The sequence below is a fragment of the Lacerta agilis genome, chromosome 14 (genome assembly GCF_009819535.1).
Source record: "Lacerta agilis isolate rLacAgi1 chromosome 14, rLacAgi1.pri, whole genome shotgun sequence".
In the NCBI taxonomy this organism is placed as follows: domain Eukaryota; kingdom Metazoa; phylum Chordata; class Lepidosauria; order Squamata; family Lacertidae; genus Lacerta; species Lacerta agilis.
Genome location: NC_046325.1, coordinates 41485112 through 41502058, shown reverse-complemented (window position 1 = coordinate 41502058; position 16947 = coordinate 41485112). Strand labels below are relative to the sequence as shown.

At 46.4% G+C, this 16947-nt stretch overlaps 1 protein-coding gene across 2 annotated transcripts in view; it reads right to left on the bottom strand.

Moving 5' to 3' along the window:
- Nucleotides 1–1547: 1547 nt before the first annotated feature.
- The window catches only part of ACE (angiotensin I converting enzyme), a 52062-nt gene continuing 36662 nt past the window's right edge, over nucleotides 1548–16947 (bottom strand). For both annotated transcript variants that reach the window (XM_033168894.1, XM_033168895.1), the window contains 12 exons: nucleotides 16385–16543; nucleotides 15352–15439; nucleotides 13714–13857; nucleotides 12724–12915; nucleotides 9987–10084; nucleotides 7685–7857; nucleotides 6301–6524; nucleotides 5662–5806; nucleotides 4575–4673; nucleotides 4320–4442; nucleotides 2869–3056; nucleotides 1548–2284 (listed from right to left, as the gene is read on the bottom strand). In XM_033168894.1, coding sequence (XP_033024785.1) covers nucleotides 2097–2284; nucleotides 2869–3056; nucleotides 4320–4442; nucleotides 4575–4673; nucleotides 5662–5806; nucleotides 6301–6524; nucleotides 7685–7857; nucleotides 9987–10084; nucleotides 12724–12915; nucleotides 13714–13857; nucleotides 15352–15439; nucleotides 16385–16543 — 1821 coding nt within the window. In that variant the 3' untranslated portion in view covers nucleotides 1548–2096. The remainder of the gene's footprint in view (nucleotides 2285–2868; nucleotides 3057–4319; nucleotides 4443–4574; nucleotides 4674–5661; nucleotides 5807–6300; nucleotides 6525–7684; nucleotides 7858–9986; nucleotides 10085–12723; nucleotides 12916–13713; nucleotides 13858–15351; nucleotides 15440–16384; nucleotides 16544–16947) is intronic.

Genomic DNA, 16947 nt, shown 5'->3' with positions numbered 1-16947 from the left:
TAGAAAGAATTACAAGCAGGGAGCTGCTTTGTTGATAGCAGTTTACCACTGCCAAATGATCATAGACTCATAGAAGTGTGGAGTTAAAAGGGACCCCAAGGGTCATCCGGCCCAAACACCAGCAATGCAGGAATCACAGCTCATTGCAGTCTTCTTTTCTCTAGTGGAGATATACAGTACTTGTCTGCATCAGAGCAGAGGGTCGTTTGACTGGGCATATGTGCCAAATTAGTTACGTGCTGCGTGACTCTTTTGCTTGGGCGAGTTATTTGATCTGCAGGCAGCTTTCTGGGGGGTGGGGTTTACCAATGTACCACACATTGGTCCCGACTACATACGCTGAACTGGCAGGCAAGCTGGAGCTCAGTTGCCTTTGATTCCCTTCCAGCTCTTTGATGCAATTATTCAACCCATTTTAAATTCATTGGTATTGTGCCACAAGTCACTCTACAGGTGCGCCTTCCTTGTGTTTGGGCTGGTGCAGCGTTTCCTGTTGCCCTGAAGGAAGAGATGAGCACAGATGTCGCCCTTGGAAGCATCAACCCCCCCCCCCCCGGTCCTCCTTGTGTGGAAGCAACTCTGCTGCTCTGCCCCATGGTGCTTTTAATCAACAGACTCCCCGGGGGGGGGGGGGGATAAAATCATTTGCTTAATCCTCTTCCTGACTCTTGAGTCCAGGCTGTCAGGATTAAGAGCAAATTCACTTTCTTGCAAGGGACAGACTCAAAACACAGCGCCTAAGGAAACTTCTCCCATCAGTACTGTCTGTGGAACAACAAACAATGAATGCATCGCCCCATCCAACCAACCACACACTCAGGAACAGCAGACTTCACACTTAAAAGACAAAAACAAAAACCTACCATAAAAACACCACTAGATTGAGATAAAATTTACCCTTTGAGATTGTAGACATTTCTGATTTTAAGATAATAATCTGGCTCTTTTGGTGTGTCTGCTTCTGATGCAACAAGGCAAAACATAACTAGACACCCTTTGTAAAATGTGTTTGGGTTCTAGACTTCCTGAAAGCTGCCAGTCTCTGGGGTGTGTGTGTACCTAACCAGGGAGTGCAGCATTTCTGTTTACTTTCCTCATACATAGACCTTCTCTGAGGAGCCAGTGGCTGGCTTGCAGTCTATTTTGTGCTGTTCCCTTCCCCTTTATCATAAAACGGCAGAGCCACTAAATTTGTGGAGACCGTGATTCATTTTAATTGTCACCCAGGCACCAAACAGATTTTTTTTTTTTTAAACTGCCTGATGCAAAACGTACACAATGTCCTTCCAGCTGTCGGAGAAGCCCAACCCAGCCCCTGCTGCATAACATTTAACCTGCTAGAATGGCCACAGTCCATATATAATTCACCTGCTCCCCAAATGAATATATCCCAAACTTTAGGAAGCCCATTGAGTGCATGTTGATTTATGAAGTCCAGCCAGTCCCATGAGCAAATTGGATCACGTTGCCCCATTCTTCATTCCTCTTCTTCCTTTTTCTTCTTCCAATAATCCAAACATTTGCAATAAAAAAATGGTGTGGGGATATTTTTTTTAATGCTTTGGCTCTTGCATAATCAAAAGGTTTGATGAAGAAATTAGAAGGAAGAGTCCTCCCATGCCTCTGTTGACACAACTGCCTGCTTCAGCAAGGCTGCCCCTCCCAGCAGCTCACACAAGCCAGATCTGTCAGTACATGTGCAGAGTAAATTGTCCACACCTGAAGTAGGCCTTAGGCCACACACAGAGATACATGCATGTACATGTACTCATAACCCATTTACATACATGTGCATACACACATTAGTCATGGAACCCTTGTATGCAGGCATGCATTGTGTATATATGCACACAAACATGAATTCACACTCTCGCCAGACCTATGGGTAAAATAAAGACAGCCTCTGCACCTTTCACAAACACACAGCTCACCTGCATTTCTGCTCATGTCCATTGAACACATTATGAATACACATACACACACTCACATTCGCACTCTCATTAGGATCAGCGCACTCCTCTCTCACACACTGCCGACCACAGTCTTTTCGTGCACACTCACACGCGGAGGGCACAGCAGTTTAGAAGCACCCCAACTCATTTCAGCTCCATTTCGAAGCCGTCTTTGCCCCCTCGCCTGCTCATGACGCATTTGGCCACCAAAACTATTGTCGTAATGAAGAGGAAGAGTCCGATGATGAGCAAGGTCCACTGGCCTGCTGCGGCTTCACTGCTGCTCAATGACATCCCGAGGAAATTGGCTCTGTTATTCCCTTGCATCTGGCCTGGGTGAGAACCAAGAAAAACAGAAAAAGGAAGGGGGCAGCTCAAATGGAATATGGCTTGGATGGCAAAGGACTCAACAGCTCATTTGCCCTCAGCCAGAAGGGGGTAAGTTGCAATGCAGTGAAATTATTTCAAAACCTGTGGTCCAATCTAGTGATGCTTTGAGTATAGGAATGGCCATCATGGGCCAGTTCCAATAATAATAATAATAATAATAATAATAATAATAATAATAATAATAATAATTTATTTGTACCCCGCCCATCTGGCTGGGTTTCCCCAGCCACTCTGGGTGGCTTCCAACAAAGATTAAAAATACATTAAAATGTCACACATTAAAAACTTCCCTAAACAGGGCTGCCTTCAGATGTCTTCTAAATGTCAGGTAGTTGTTTATCTCTTTGACATCTGATGGGAGGGCGTTCCACAGGGCGGGCGCCACTACCAAGAAGGCCCTCTGCCTGGTTCCCTGTAGCTTTGCTTGAGAGGGAGCCTCCTGCTCCCCTCCCCTCCCGCCCCCTACCCCCATTTCCATGTTATAGGGATTTTTGAGAGGAAGACTCATTACAGAGCCTTTCAGTACCCGCAGAGGGCATCCAGGTATATTCTGGCCAGCCCAAAGTCTCTCCGTTTCGCTTGTTCTCGTTAGCGAGCCACTCTGTCAGCGGTTGAAAGTAGGTCAGCAAGGCCGCAGCTGACATGTTGCGTTGCCCTGTGATAAGTTCCATGGCGTCAGGCCAGGGTTTGCTGTAGCCCAGCTTCATGGCGTTCCTGCAGAAAGCAAAACAGCAATACAAAGGTGTGTGGGGTGGGTGTGCACATTCACACACAGGACATGAAGTGGGTGGATGAAATGCTGCAACAACCTAAGAACTGCCTCCCTGTCTTCCACTGCAGTGAGATCGATCCCTCTGAGAATCTAACAAGCAGGGTGTAATGTTACCTCGTATTGTTTTGTCCCCAGCATCTGATAGGACAGCCCTGGGCTCTTTTAGCAGCTGTCAGGGACTGGGCAGAGGAGGAGGAGGAGGAGGAATGATGGAGACCACCTCCCCATCCTGACCCTTCCGGGGAGGAAGAAGAGGAAGACAGTATAGATTTACAACAGGGGTTTGAGGGAGGTCGCAGCGCAGAATCAGATGAGGGGGAAAGCTGGGAAATCAAGGGAGAGCCAGAACAATACCCGGCTGACAAGTTGTCATTAGAAAGCATTTCAGACCCACCACCTCCCAGAACCTGCCGAGCCTTAAAAGTAGGAGAGCAAAGAGCTCAAAGACAGAGGGCACTTAGCGGCACCCATAGAGGAGGTGATGATGACGACATCATGGAAGTGGGAGAGACGAGGGTGGAGATTCACTCGGGACAATGCCATTATCCAAGAGGCTGGGTTCTATAGCCTCTCTCTGTGCAGTTTGAAATAAAAAAAAGGACTGCAAGAAGCTTTTCCTTGTCTTTATACTTTTCTGGGCAACCAGCCGGGAGCTGCTGACAGCATCCTGACAGCACCCCACCAGAATTCAATTTTGCAGTGCTGCCAAGTTGTGGGGCTTATGTAGGATTGCAAGACTGAACATTGTAACAGGTCCTACTACAGCCAAGAAAAGATGGGCTGTGCATATGTCAATTTCAGTTTCGCTCCGTTTCTCATTTTTCAGTTCTCCACATTTCCACATTGGTTTTCTTTTCTTTTCTTTTAAAAGGGGCATTGTGAGTCAAAACAGGAACACCAAAAGGACTGAGAAGGTCCCAGGGGACTGATACCTGAAGCTTCCAACCAAAGAGGCAGAGCTTTCCAAACTTTTCATGTCGGCGGCACACATTTCAGGCACACATCATTTCGTGACACAGTAATTCACTTTTTACTAGCAAACCAAAGGTGTTAAACTAACCCCTTTCCAGGCACGCAGGGAGCATTTGCATGACACGCCTCCACACTGCATCTGACACACTTAACGTGTCGCGACACAGTTTGGAAAGCTCTGTGGTAGAGTCTTACAGTGTAGCCCCACCCAGCAGATGCAGCTTAATACTCACGCTAGGATTGTCCCAGCTTCCTTAGACTGGTAGATGTCACATGTGTGCAGGGGTCCTGTGTGGCCAGCAGCACTGCACAGGGCCTGGTGGAACTGGAACTGGATAATGAAACTGACAAAGTATCTGGAAGAGAGATGGGACAGGTGAATAGGAGGGCTCCCGGCACCCCCTCCTCAAGGGCCAGAGCTGAAGATGGGACACTCTGGCCTAACCTTTTCTAAATAACTCAGGCCAGGCAGGGAATCACCACCTTACCTGACATACGGGACATTTGCAGGAATGTGGAATTTTGCCCCTGGGTCGAAATCTTCTTCTGATCTTGGCACAGGAGGACATAAACCTTGGTACTTCAACCTATGCAGTAGGGATAAAAGGAGGAGGGAGGGAGAGAGAGAGAAATCACCAACCAAAAACCAACACTGAGTGCTGATCTCACAGGGTATCTGCTCTCCCTAGAACAAGCATGGGAGAACCTGAAGTGTAGAGACCAAACACAGCCCCTCCAGGCCCTTCTCTATAGCTTTTGGGCTCTTTCCGGGCCACACCTCTCTTGAGCGCTTTTGCGTTGCTGTAATATTCCCTTGAATTGTGCTTAATTGCTTGCCTGTTTGGGTCTCTGTGTGTAGGAACCTCTGGCTTTTGCGTGCCCATAAAGCAGGCTACTGTACAAAGATAAAACTCAAATTCATTGCGCTACCCACATTTGACTCTGGCCCTGCTCGCCTGTGACCCAGAAAGTAAAAAAGGTTCCTCCACCCTTGCTCTGAAGGAGAATATGTCTTGCTTTGGAACAGGACAGGGCCGTTGCATAGCTGGAGGGGCTTGCTTTTCTTCAGATCCCCCTGGGAATTGTCACAAACCTATTTCCACAATTACTAGTATGGTTTTATTTGCCCCTACTTTCATTACTTTCTTCATCCCATACAGCAGGGATGTGGTGCCTCTGGGGTTACTGGATTACAACTTCCATCTCATCCGACATTGGCTGGAGCAGAAGGGAATTGGAATCCAACATCTGGAGGGCCACAGATTCTCCATTCCTGCCCTAGATTTTCTGTGGCCAAAATATACACACCATGGGCATGTCTGGAAGGGGAATACCTTCCAAAGTAGCACCCTGGGCAACCCCCAGTAAGGTAGGCTCCATTTTAACACCACTTGAAGAAAGTCAGAAATGTTCTACCCACATTTTCAGAAACCAGGCCATGTTTGCTCTTCACCCTCCACTCAGCTCTGAGTCAAGCTTGCTCCCAGCATAAACATATGGGTAGAACTCAGCCATGATTAAGCACAACCAAATTGTCAGATAGTTTCCTTCTCTAGGCAGCTACCCAATACCCACCTAAGATTCCACCATTGTTGATTGTACTCCTCATATGGAATGCGCCCATCAAACACTTTCCATCTCCACTGGTCCATCAAGTAGCCAAAGGGTAGGAAGGCTATCTTATCTAGTGCAATGCTCATCAGGTAGTTGATGTTACTCTCTGGCCAGGAGAAAGAAAGTAACAAGAAGAGTCTTAGACCCCAGTGCTTAACCTTCTGCCCCATCTCCCCTGGCGATCTTACTACATTCCATGTATCCACACCCTTTACCTCCCAACACCTTATTTATCAAATTCCTAAATCCCACAAGCTCCCACAACCAATCTTATGCCTACATCACATGCTCAAACAAGGGCTAGTTAGTCAACATTTATGATGTCTAATTCAGTTTATCCCAGGCCAATTTGAAAATGCCAATCTGGGTTGAAAGGCAACACAACAATGGTTAAGTGCACCCCTACTTTTGAGTCTGTGGGATCCGCGGCAAAGTGTGTTGAGACTTGGTTCTGGGAAGCATATGTCCATTTCAACCACGGCTTTGGCAAATTATAAGATATTATGAACACTGGTGTTTTACAAAGCTCACAATTTCTAAAGAACTGCTGCTGAGAGCACTTTGCAACTAAGTGTCCCCATGTGGTCCCTTCCTGCTTACGTGGGTTGTCTTCCAACTGACTCAGCAGTTTGATGCTGTACAGGTGCTTTGGGGTAGACACCGACAAGGCCATGACATCTCCAATGGCTTCATGAAATCCTGGGTTGGCCCCATCACGTAACGAGATGGGTTGGTCCTTGTACTGCAGGAAGTACTGGACATGGCCCATCTCATGGTGAACTGTTATTAAGTCATCCATATTCACAGAGGTGCATTGCTTAATCCTGAAGCAAGAGAAAGATGGGGGAAAGGTTGTCACGTCCATGTAAAATAATAGAAGGGAAAGTGAAATAGAAGGGAAAATTAGAGCTGGAAAAGAGGAACAGTCAATTTAGTTCACTCACCAGCCAACCAAGAGTCAGGCATGAGAGCAGGCAGATTGCTGAAAGCTTTTTGTAATAGAGCAATGGCTCCGGATTATTTATGCAAGTGAACTGAGCCACAAATTGGAATGAAGATGTCTGCCTGCTTGCCTCTCTCTCGCTCACCCCCCCCCTCTTCCTGACCCAAAGCTGAACAACCCACCTGATCCCTGGATCTTTCTGGAGCACTACAGCAAACAGCCCAGCAGACAAGGGTGGGAAACAGACTTGTATCTAATCCCAGCAAAGATGTGGCATTGGTGCAGGTGGAAATGCGGGGGAGACATGTACACCCTGATTTTGGGGGGAGGCCTATGCAGAGTGGTGCATAGCAAGTCCCATGTGCCTCAATAAGATCCAGGCTTCTCCCTCTAATCCCGCCGACTATCGCCAGGGACAATGACCGCATGAAATATCTACTGGTGAATGCCAACCCCTTGGTTTCACATGGAGTGGCCATCTACATATTATAGGCCCTGAAACTCAGGACCACCTTTTTGGCCAACTTCCCTTAGCCTTAGTCTTATGTATATTCCCAACATGGACACTGTCGTCACACCCGCTAGTGCTTTTTATTTTATTTGTTTTAACCTGTACGATTTTACTTCCAATTGTTTTAACTGTATCTGTTGTATTCTTTGCATAATCGTGTCAGGCTACTGCCTGGTCTTTTACTATGTGCTATGGCCATAAGGCTAATGCAATAAATAAATTGATTGATTGATTGCAAGTCCCATGGTCCACACATGTGACCTGGAGAAGAGAACAACCAACTTCAGGAAAATAGAAGACAGAATCTCCTGGGGAAGGGGGGAGGAGATTGTTACGTGCCGGTGGGGGTAAACTCTCTCCGTCTGCCAGGCAGACAAAGTGCAGGAGGGTAAGAGGAAAGCCTCCCATTTATGGATCTACCCAAGGGTCAAGATCGTGGTGAACCACATGACCATAGGACCATGGCAGTGGAGGGACAAAGAAGACTCTACTGCCTACAGCCCATTTCCACCCAGGCACCACAGAAGCACCTGAAGTCCTTGCGGTTGAAGAAGTCCCAGGCTGAGGCATGGCACACCACGTCCCTCTCATCTGTTGGCTTCTCCAGCATGGACTTTTCCCAAAACTCAGGTGGCATAGGGATGAGACCCAGGGATTGGAAAAAGCTGTCAGATTGTTCAAACATTTTCTTTGGTGTCCAACCCTGCAGAAAGGAAAGCGAGTGTAGAAGAGGCAAGCTGAAAAACCAGCAGAGAGATGGACGAAGAGCACATAGAATCAGAGAGTTGGAAGGGACCATAAGGGTCATCCAATCCAATCCCTTGCGATGCAGGGATCTTTTGCTGAATGTGGGGCTTGAACGCATGACCCTGAAATTAACAGTCTCATGGAACCTGCAAGGTAATTGTGAAAGGCTCGCCCCCTCTGGCTTGATTCTTCCTGCTTCTGCTGCAGCTTAATGTTACATGCTAGCTGAAAACAGGAACAAGATCTGCAAAGTATTTGGCATGGAAAATCAGGAATGTGATATGTTGACCGATGAGGTATCAGACTGATGGGGTGTAGAGCCGAACCCTAAAACAAGGGTGGAATACAGCCCTCCATACTTCTCCATCTGGCCCCCAATATTCTTGCTAGGCCACACCCTTTCTTCAGCTGCATCACATACATTCCCCTGCTTTGCAGCATCCTTGGGTGTTTCCAGTGGCGGGGCTTCATGCTCCGGCACCGGGGGCGGGAAGCAGGCGGGGGCAGGGCTGGCGTGCATTCTGGGGGCGTGGCGCACAGTGTGTGTGGGGCAGCCGAGACGGAACCCTATTGGGATTGCGCTGCCCGGGGCGCCCCACCCCCTACGCCCCGCCCTTCCTATGCTAGTGGGTGTTTCTCCCCACTGGCTGGAATGTGTCATTGAACTCTGATAATGCCTCTTGCTTGTCTGGATGAAGGACAGAGAAAGGTGTGTGTGTGTGTGTGTGTGTGTGAGTGTAAACAAGCCTATTGTACAAATTGCTCCACCCACTTTTGCCTCTGGGTCTGCTCACCAATGACATTTGGTTCCCTGAAGGTTGCACAGAAGGGGATGCAGCCATTGAGCTGGAAAAAGTTCTCTGTCCTTTCTCTAAACATTCCCATAATCTAAAAACACCCATGCATCAAATACGGTACAAAAGCACAAAGGAAGTCATCCTTAGGGTCTGCCCTACCTCTGCGGAATCTCATTTCCATAAAGATTTTGCAAAGTCTAAAATACCTTCCTTTTGATAGCTGCAGGTAAGCAGATTTGGGATTCCTACAGGTCTGTCTGAGCTGTTGCATGCACCAAGACTTCACAATGTTATATGTCAGATACACAACAAAACACAGTCGTACCTTGGAAGTCGAACGGAATCCGTTCCGGAAGTCCGTTCAACTTCCAAAACATTCGGAAACCAAAGCGCAGCTTCTGATTGGCTGCAGGAAGCTCCTGCCGCCAATTGGAAGCTGCAGAATCCCTATTGGACGTTCAGCTTCCAAAAGAGCATTCACAAACCGGAACAGTCACTTCAGGGGTTGTGGCGTTCAGGAGCCAAAACGTTTGAGAACTAAGCTATTCGAAACCAAGATACGATTGTATAAAGAGAAGCAAGAAGTAAGGGCAGCAAACTAGTGGTTCGTTTCTGGCCCACCTAGAATCTCCTTTCCTGGCCTGGAACTGTGGATACTAGGCTGGGTAGATATCAAGAAAAGGCATTCTACATGCTCTCAGAAGCACCCTCCTTGAGAGCTAAAAGTTTCAGTACAGTTAAGGGGGACCCAGGTGGTGCTGTGGGTTAAACCACAGAGTCTAGGGCTTGCTGATCAGAAGGTCGGCGGTTCGAATCCCTGCCATGGGGTGAGCTCCCGCTACTCAGTCCCAGCTCCTGCCCACCTAGCCGTTCGAAAGCACGTCAAAGTGCAAGTAGATAAATAGGGACCACTCCAGCGGGAAGGTGAACGGTGTTTCCGTGCGCTGCTCTGGTTCGCCAGAAGCAGCTTTGTCATGCTGGCCACATGATCTGGAAGCTGTCTGTGGACAAACACCGGCTCCCTCAGCCTATACAGCGAGATGAGCGCCGCAACCACAGAGTCGGACACGACTGGACCTGATGGTCAGGGGTCCCTTTACCTTTTACAGTTAAGGGGAACTGGATGCTACTTCAAGAACTCAACAACCTTGAGCCCCACCTTAAAAGGTTGCTAAATAATTCCCTCAGATTGTTGCTCTGGGGAGCTTCTAAACAGGATGAAGGTTCAGGCTAGTCCCCAAGAGAAACCCTTTCAAATAATAAATGAAGAAAGCCTAGCTGCAGCAACCTGGCTTTTCATGGCGGGTGTTGCATCCACTTTGATCGCGTTGGGGTAGGGCATGGCGAGTTCAAAGATGTTTGACCATGACTGTGCCCACATGTTTCCTAGGAAAGAGAAAATAAGAGTTAATGCGTAGGTAGGGGGCAAAGGAGCCACCCACCCAAGGGTAACACAACAATTATATCTCACATCCACTTCCTGAGGGAAGAAGGGCTGGGTGCTTCAAGGTGAATTCATATGGACGGAGCCCCCACTAGACAATCAATAACTTTGTTCTCCAATAACTTCCTTTCCATTTCTAAAGGCCTGGCACCTTCACTTCCCACTATATTAGAGGTAAAGGTAAAGGGACCCCTGACCATTAGGTCCAGTTGCGGACGACTCTGGGGTTGTGGCACTCATATCGCTTTATGGGCCGAGGGAGCTGGCGTACAGCTTCCGGGTCATGTGGCCAGCATGACTAAGCCGCTTTTAGCGAACCAGAGCAGTGCACGGAAACACCGTTTACCTTCCTTCCGGAGTGGTACCTATTTATCTACTTGCACTTTGATGTGCTTTCAAACTGCTAGGTTGGCAGGAGCAGGGACCGAGCAATGGGAGCTCACCCCGTCGCGGGGATTCAAACCACCAACCTTCTGATCGGCAAGCCCTAGGCTCTGTGGTTTAACCCACAGCGCCACCCGCATCCTGGTACAATGTGTATAATAATATAGAGGTACAATGTGTATAATAATGGTCCTTCCACTTGATCAAGAAGTGCATTTTTTGCTTCCCATGTCTTCTCTCGAAGTTGGGCTTTGGTTAGAGGAATATCACATTCTGTGAACTGCTCAAAGTGCTATGTTTTGCACCTGGGAGAAATGTGATAAAGTGACATCCCAGAGAGTGCATCCAGTGCTTATTGCTATTGCCATATAGAAAGCGCTTCTGGGAATGTTACAGACATCTCTTGAATATTCATGAAAGTGTTAGCAGGAGCAAGACAACTCACTCTTTCCCCCCAACAATTGTTTTGTTCATTATTTTTTTTAAATACCCAAAACCTTAGAGACTGCTTGTTCCCAATTCCTGTGCTTGAGCACACAAACCATCAGGGTGGGTTGGTTTTTTTTGAGGGGGGGGGCAAATGGAAACAGTGGGTCATCACTCTGTCCATGCAAAACAAGACTTTCCCCTCCATCCACAATGTGGATTGGAGATCATACTATTATTACTTAATCAGAGCATACAGAAGTAAAGGAAAAGTAGTGAAACCAGGTCATATTTTGTCTAGCTGTGTAGAACAGCTCTAACTACATTTCTGCATATCTTCTTCAAGAGTCATTATGCAGCAGCCTTCAAGGCGCCTTATGCTTCCTAAAGAGCTACTAAATGCATCACTGGTGACATCTACAGAGAATTAGAGGCCAGTGAATTGCACTGAAGTGTTAGTTCTGTCTGCTTCCACTGAAAGAATCTGTCTGTTTTATTTACTGATTATTCATGAGCTGCAAAGAGGCTACAGCGCTTAAAAAGCACACCCAGCAACTCCTGCAACCTGGAGGTGAGTGGAATAGCAGACACATCAACTGGACCAGGGTAAATACGGAACACAGACAAATGTACGGTATATAAAGGCATTTATTATTTAGCAAGGAATAATTTAGTTTATTATTTAGCAAGAAAAATGAACCTTCCCACACACTGCCAGAGCTTCATTCACAATATAAAAGCAGAATAGACATCTGTCACCTCTGAAAGTGGGACCTCTCAGTCAGAAGAGAAGAGAAGACTGCTTCATGAGGTTAAGGCATACCTCTTATAGTTTCAAAAACGACTTAAGTCTTTATGACATCTGAATTTTAGGCATTATGATTGGACAATTCTTATTTATGATGTCATATAAAGCCTCCTTTTATGATCTCACCTTAGCCCATGCCCCCTGGAGTCTTGCTGAGGGTCCAAAACTAGTCAACGTCTCCCTTTTTATGTCTTAGCATGTCTCTTAAGACCCCAATTTTGGTCACTCAACAAAAATATTTTCCCCCATATCCTGTCTCCATGTCTTCTCTAAGGCCACAGCTTTCAGTCATGTCCCATCCTGAACCCAATTTCTTGATAGCCTTTGCAGTTTTGATATTGGACAGTTTCTGAATTCTTCCTGAACTTCTGTCATGCTGTAGATAACAGCTCTTAACAATTTCAGTAATCCTTCATTGCCACTTTATGTCCTATACACCTAGTTCCAAATTGCTCATCCCAACAACTGGCCTACAGTGTCTGACTTTTGGGGAAATGTCACTATTTCTTCCTCTTTCCTCCTAATTCCCCTGAATTTATTTGCAACTCAGCCTTTTCCCCATCCGGATGTGTGGGGTATAAATATTGAAGAAGAAGCAGCAGCAGCATTTTAACACTGTAAGCATTTTAAGGCAACCTCTTAATAGTCAGACAAACTATTAGGTTAGGTGAATTAATAGCATCATTGATTATATTTTCCCTCTCTTGATAACCTTTCTCCACGTGTAAGGAACATATTATTTTTCTTGACCTAAGAGCCACTATATGCTATGCTCAACAAATGTGCATTTGGCAAAATATGCTGCAGACCTCCTACAAAATCCTTAGTCCTAAAAACCTAGACACTAGGCATGGCCTAATACAAGGAAAAGCAACCATGGAGTAGACCTCCAGAATCACAAAGATGATGGGGAGTTGCCCAATATTGTCTTCTGGCTCAGGAGTTTGGTGTGGAAAGGCTTACCTAGCAAATGAGCTGGGATAGGGCCCCTGAGGTTGATGTGACCTTCACCATACTTCTTGTAGAGAGCCCGGCGCACGTAAGCATGGAGATTGAGGTACAATGGTTGAAGCTCTTCCCAGATGTTCTCCAGAACATTTTCCAAATCTGGTGTTTCATACAGGGATCTCCAGAAAGCACCATTGTCAGAATGACCTGCACATGAACATGAGATTATAGAAGCCCTTCTTCATCTACTCCAGTTGTGTCCCCAGGGCTGGTCTAAGAGGTGTTACCGCCTGCGGTGGAGCACCAAGTGACACCCTCCCCAAAAGCCAAGGTAGACCTAGCTATTTTGGCATCTAAGACACAACATCTTAATAGCACTTCTCCCCTGCCTGGCAGTGAAAAATACAACCATAATAAATGAAATAATGAATAGCTTGCTGCTCTTTCACCATGAAACAAAACAAAAAAAAAAAAACTGCTTGTCTAAGGCAGCTGTTTCATGCTGCTTGATGTTGGCCATGTGCCCCAACCCGCAATGTTGCAAGCCCATAGAATTGAATATCCTTCCTAAGCTCCTCATTTAAAGTATTAAAAGGCTCCAGCCATTCTGCCATGGGAACAGAGTAAGTGAACTTTGTGGACATCTGCATCTATCTGTTTTGCTCTTGAGTGGCTCTGTAGTTTAAAAAAACAACAACAACGAAGCAAAACGGTGCACGCCTTTGCTCTGGTAGTTAGACCAGTGGACATTGCTGGAAAGCTTCAGTTACTGATGGCAAAGTAGGCTATCTGCCAATGAACGCTCTCTGCTATTATTCTTATTAGTCACTTTCTTTTGCCACAGGCAGCAACTTACAAAGAAAATACAACAATGCTTCCAAGTCTGCATTGACTTTTGAGGCTCACCTCAAACAGTTTGGGTTCCGCATTCATAAGAGTCATCTCTGCCCTTAACAACCCACTGTTTCCTTTGTTGGAGCAGTCAGCATTGCAAAACATGCTTACCATTCAACACGGCAGCCGTATTGCTCAGCTCTACATATTTCTGGTACATGGTTCGGATTTTCTTCCCTGATACATCCCGCCAGTCTCTCCAGGCATTAAGGAGCTCGTCGTAGTCTCTTGAGTGAGCCATGATGTCTGTGAGTTCTAAACAAAGAGCCAAGACAAGCAAGAATTAGGTATGAGACTATGCACCATATGTGCTGTAATGCGTATATCTCTCCCTTTTGTCCTGCCTTTGCTCCCTCTGCACTGTGCAGCAGGGGTGGACTTTGGTAATACTCTGGTAATATGGTGCTCTGAGTGAAGCCAAAAGTCAGCGGCCCTGATGGATTTTTCTCAATTATGGATCTTCTCAGTTTTGCAACCCCTTGCACTGCCCTAAATCAAACACTGTGTGCAGGCTCACCTATTGGCTACCAGTTCTGAGCTTCCATTATGTTCTCTCCAAACAAACACGGTACACTTCTTTAACTGTGCAGCCACCTCCCTTCATATCCTTTCTCATAGCCCACCTGCGCCACAGAGATTTTCCTTCCTACATAATGTGTTTCATAGCCTGTTCTATTCAGTGCTATTTTTCTAGGAAAAAAGAGGTGTCGGAGTTCACCATGAATTAACGCCTCACTTGTTCTCTTATGATGGCAATGGTGTCCACCTGAGAGGTGCCGGAACTGAGTTCCGGCTGGAAAAAAAAGCCCTGGTTCTACTCTTCATCAAGCCACACACATACCCCTTTGATCTCTGTTCAACTCATCACACCCAGGCTGCTCTCATGAACTTCATGTGCCTCATAGAGTTTAATGGCAGGAACAAGGCTGTTTCGCCCCACTGCTTCTCACCCTTTGCTAAAATACACAGGACTTGAATGAAGCTCATGGTTGAGATATTCAAGACGGACCACAGAGTATATAAAACAATGGAATCTGCTTCCACAAAAATGTGGTAATGACCACCAACCTGGTTAGCTTTAAAAGGGGGTTAGACAAAACCGATGGAGGATAAAACTACCAATGGCTACTTGTCACGATGTCTATCAAAGAACTGTAGTGTCGAAAGGGACCCTGAGGGTCATCTCGTCCAACCCCTCTGCAATGCAGGGATCTCAACTAAAGCATCAATGACAGATGGCCATCCAACCTCTGCTGAAAAACCTCCAATGAAGGGGAGTCCACCACCTTTCAAGAGAGTCTGCTCCAATGATGTATCAGAGGCAATGTGCCTTGGAATACTAGTTACCAGGAATCAGGAAGTGGGGAGTGCTGTTGTGGTCATGTCCTCCTTGTAGGTTTCTCATAGGCACCTGGTTGGCCACCGTGGGAACAGGATGCCGGACTAGACGGACCCTTAGTCTAACCTAGCAGGGCTCCTCTTAAATCCTTATGACTTCTTAGTAGGGATTGACTTCTACGTCAAAACATTATGGGGCTATCAAAACTACTTGGAAGTTGCAACATACTTTCCCCCAGATATGTGGACGTTGGTTGTTGATTACATGATGGTGTGGGAAAGTCCTGGTAGCACTTGCTCAGCTCTACTTCTCAGGCTGACAAAGTTGTCTTGTCCGGTATGTTTTCATGGGCGCAGGTAAATGTGGTGGGAGATGATTCCTATCAGCCAGGAGATGTATAAATGACTTACCAGGATCCAGGGACTTGCAACTTGTGTTTTCAGTGCACACTTTGGCTACGCTGTAAATTGTCTCCATGTCTGAGAGGAGCTGATTATACTGAAAGGGGGAAAAAAGGATTCATTTGCTTAGGAGGTAAAATATGGGCTGCTCTCCTCGCCATCATTTGCCTGACAAAAAGATCCAAGCAATATTGGCGGAAACTGTATTATTATATGCATTTGAAGTGAACAGAAATATTTTATTGTTATGGTCTGATCATGCATCTTGGCTTCATCATGCATCTGCTTCCTGCTTTCATTCCCCAGATGAAAATACTTGTGTCAACATGCTGGATGAGCCCTGCTATGCTGAATTTGTGCAAGCAATGAAACACAAGTGTGCTAATATTCTGGTGCACTGTGCTTGCCTGCCTCTTAGAATGCTCTTTATTTACATCTCCAGCTTAGTTTTCAACACACTCAATTCCAAAGATCTAGGGCCTCATTACAGAACTGTCCCTTGGGGACTTAACTACACATTATTTATTTATTCCAGGTTTTTTAAGTTCTGTTTTCAACCAGTCCCCAAACAGCCTGCAGTTAAAAACAACAACAACATAAAACATCCCATGCAAATATCATCATTAAGAAAATACACGAACAGCACCCAAGTCTGGATAATAACATCACTCCCTCCACTTTAAACCTCTACCAGATGGAAACCCCCACCAGCTTCCTTGAAAGCAAAGAACAGGGCAATTCTGTAGGTCTCCATGGACGGGAAGTTCCATAACAGGATTTGCTATGTCCTGAGCCCAATACATTTTGGCACCTGATATGAACCACAAGATGGCACCCCCCCCCACCTCCCCGCCAGGGAAGAAGGGGTGAGTGAAGATCTACATCAGGAACAAGGATGGAATGAAGGTTTTAAAGCAGAGGTTGAGCGGTCATCTGTCGAGGATGCTTTAGCTGAGATTCCTGCATTGCAGGGGGTTGGACCAGATGACCCTTGGGGCCCCTTCCGACTCTGAAATTCTACGACTCTATGGTTCACTCTCACCTCCCTCAGCTGTGCTTCAGGTAGGGCTGCCCGCTCTATGTCACTCAGCTTCTTCAGGATACGTTTTATTGTGGGGTCTTGGAAATCAGTGGGATCAAACATCCGAGCCTGAAGGCCGTACTGCAGGGTGTGGTTTGACATTTCCATGTTCTTTTGCAACTGCAAGGCACATATGGAAGAGAGAGGGAGGGGCATTAGCCAGCACACTTGTATCACAGAGGGGGAAAGGACGAGCTCTATCACAGAGGGGGAAAGGACGAGCTCATTCTCTAACTCCAGCACTCCCACAACTGTCTAGTCCCACCTATTGATGATGATGATGATAAAATTTATTTCCCACCCTTCCTCGTGAAGGAACCCAGGGCAGCATTCCCTTGGGCTCCGGGCAAACAACAACACTAACCCCACAATCTAGGGTTGCACAAATCTGTCAGTTTCTGTTTATTTCTCTATGTTTGCACAACCGTTTCTGACGTTTTATTTTTTTATTAGAAAAGAAGTCCTCATGGAAGTCCATCAGCACTTTTGTTCACATTTATCCTGTCATACCCAGGATAAATTGT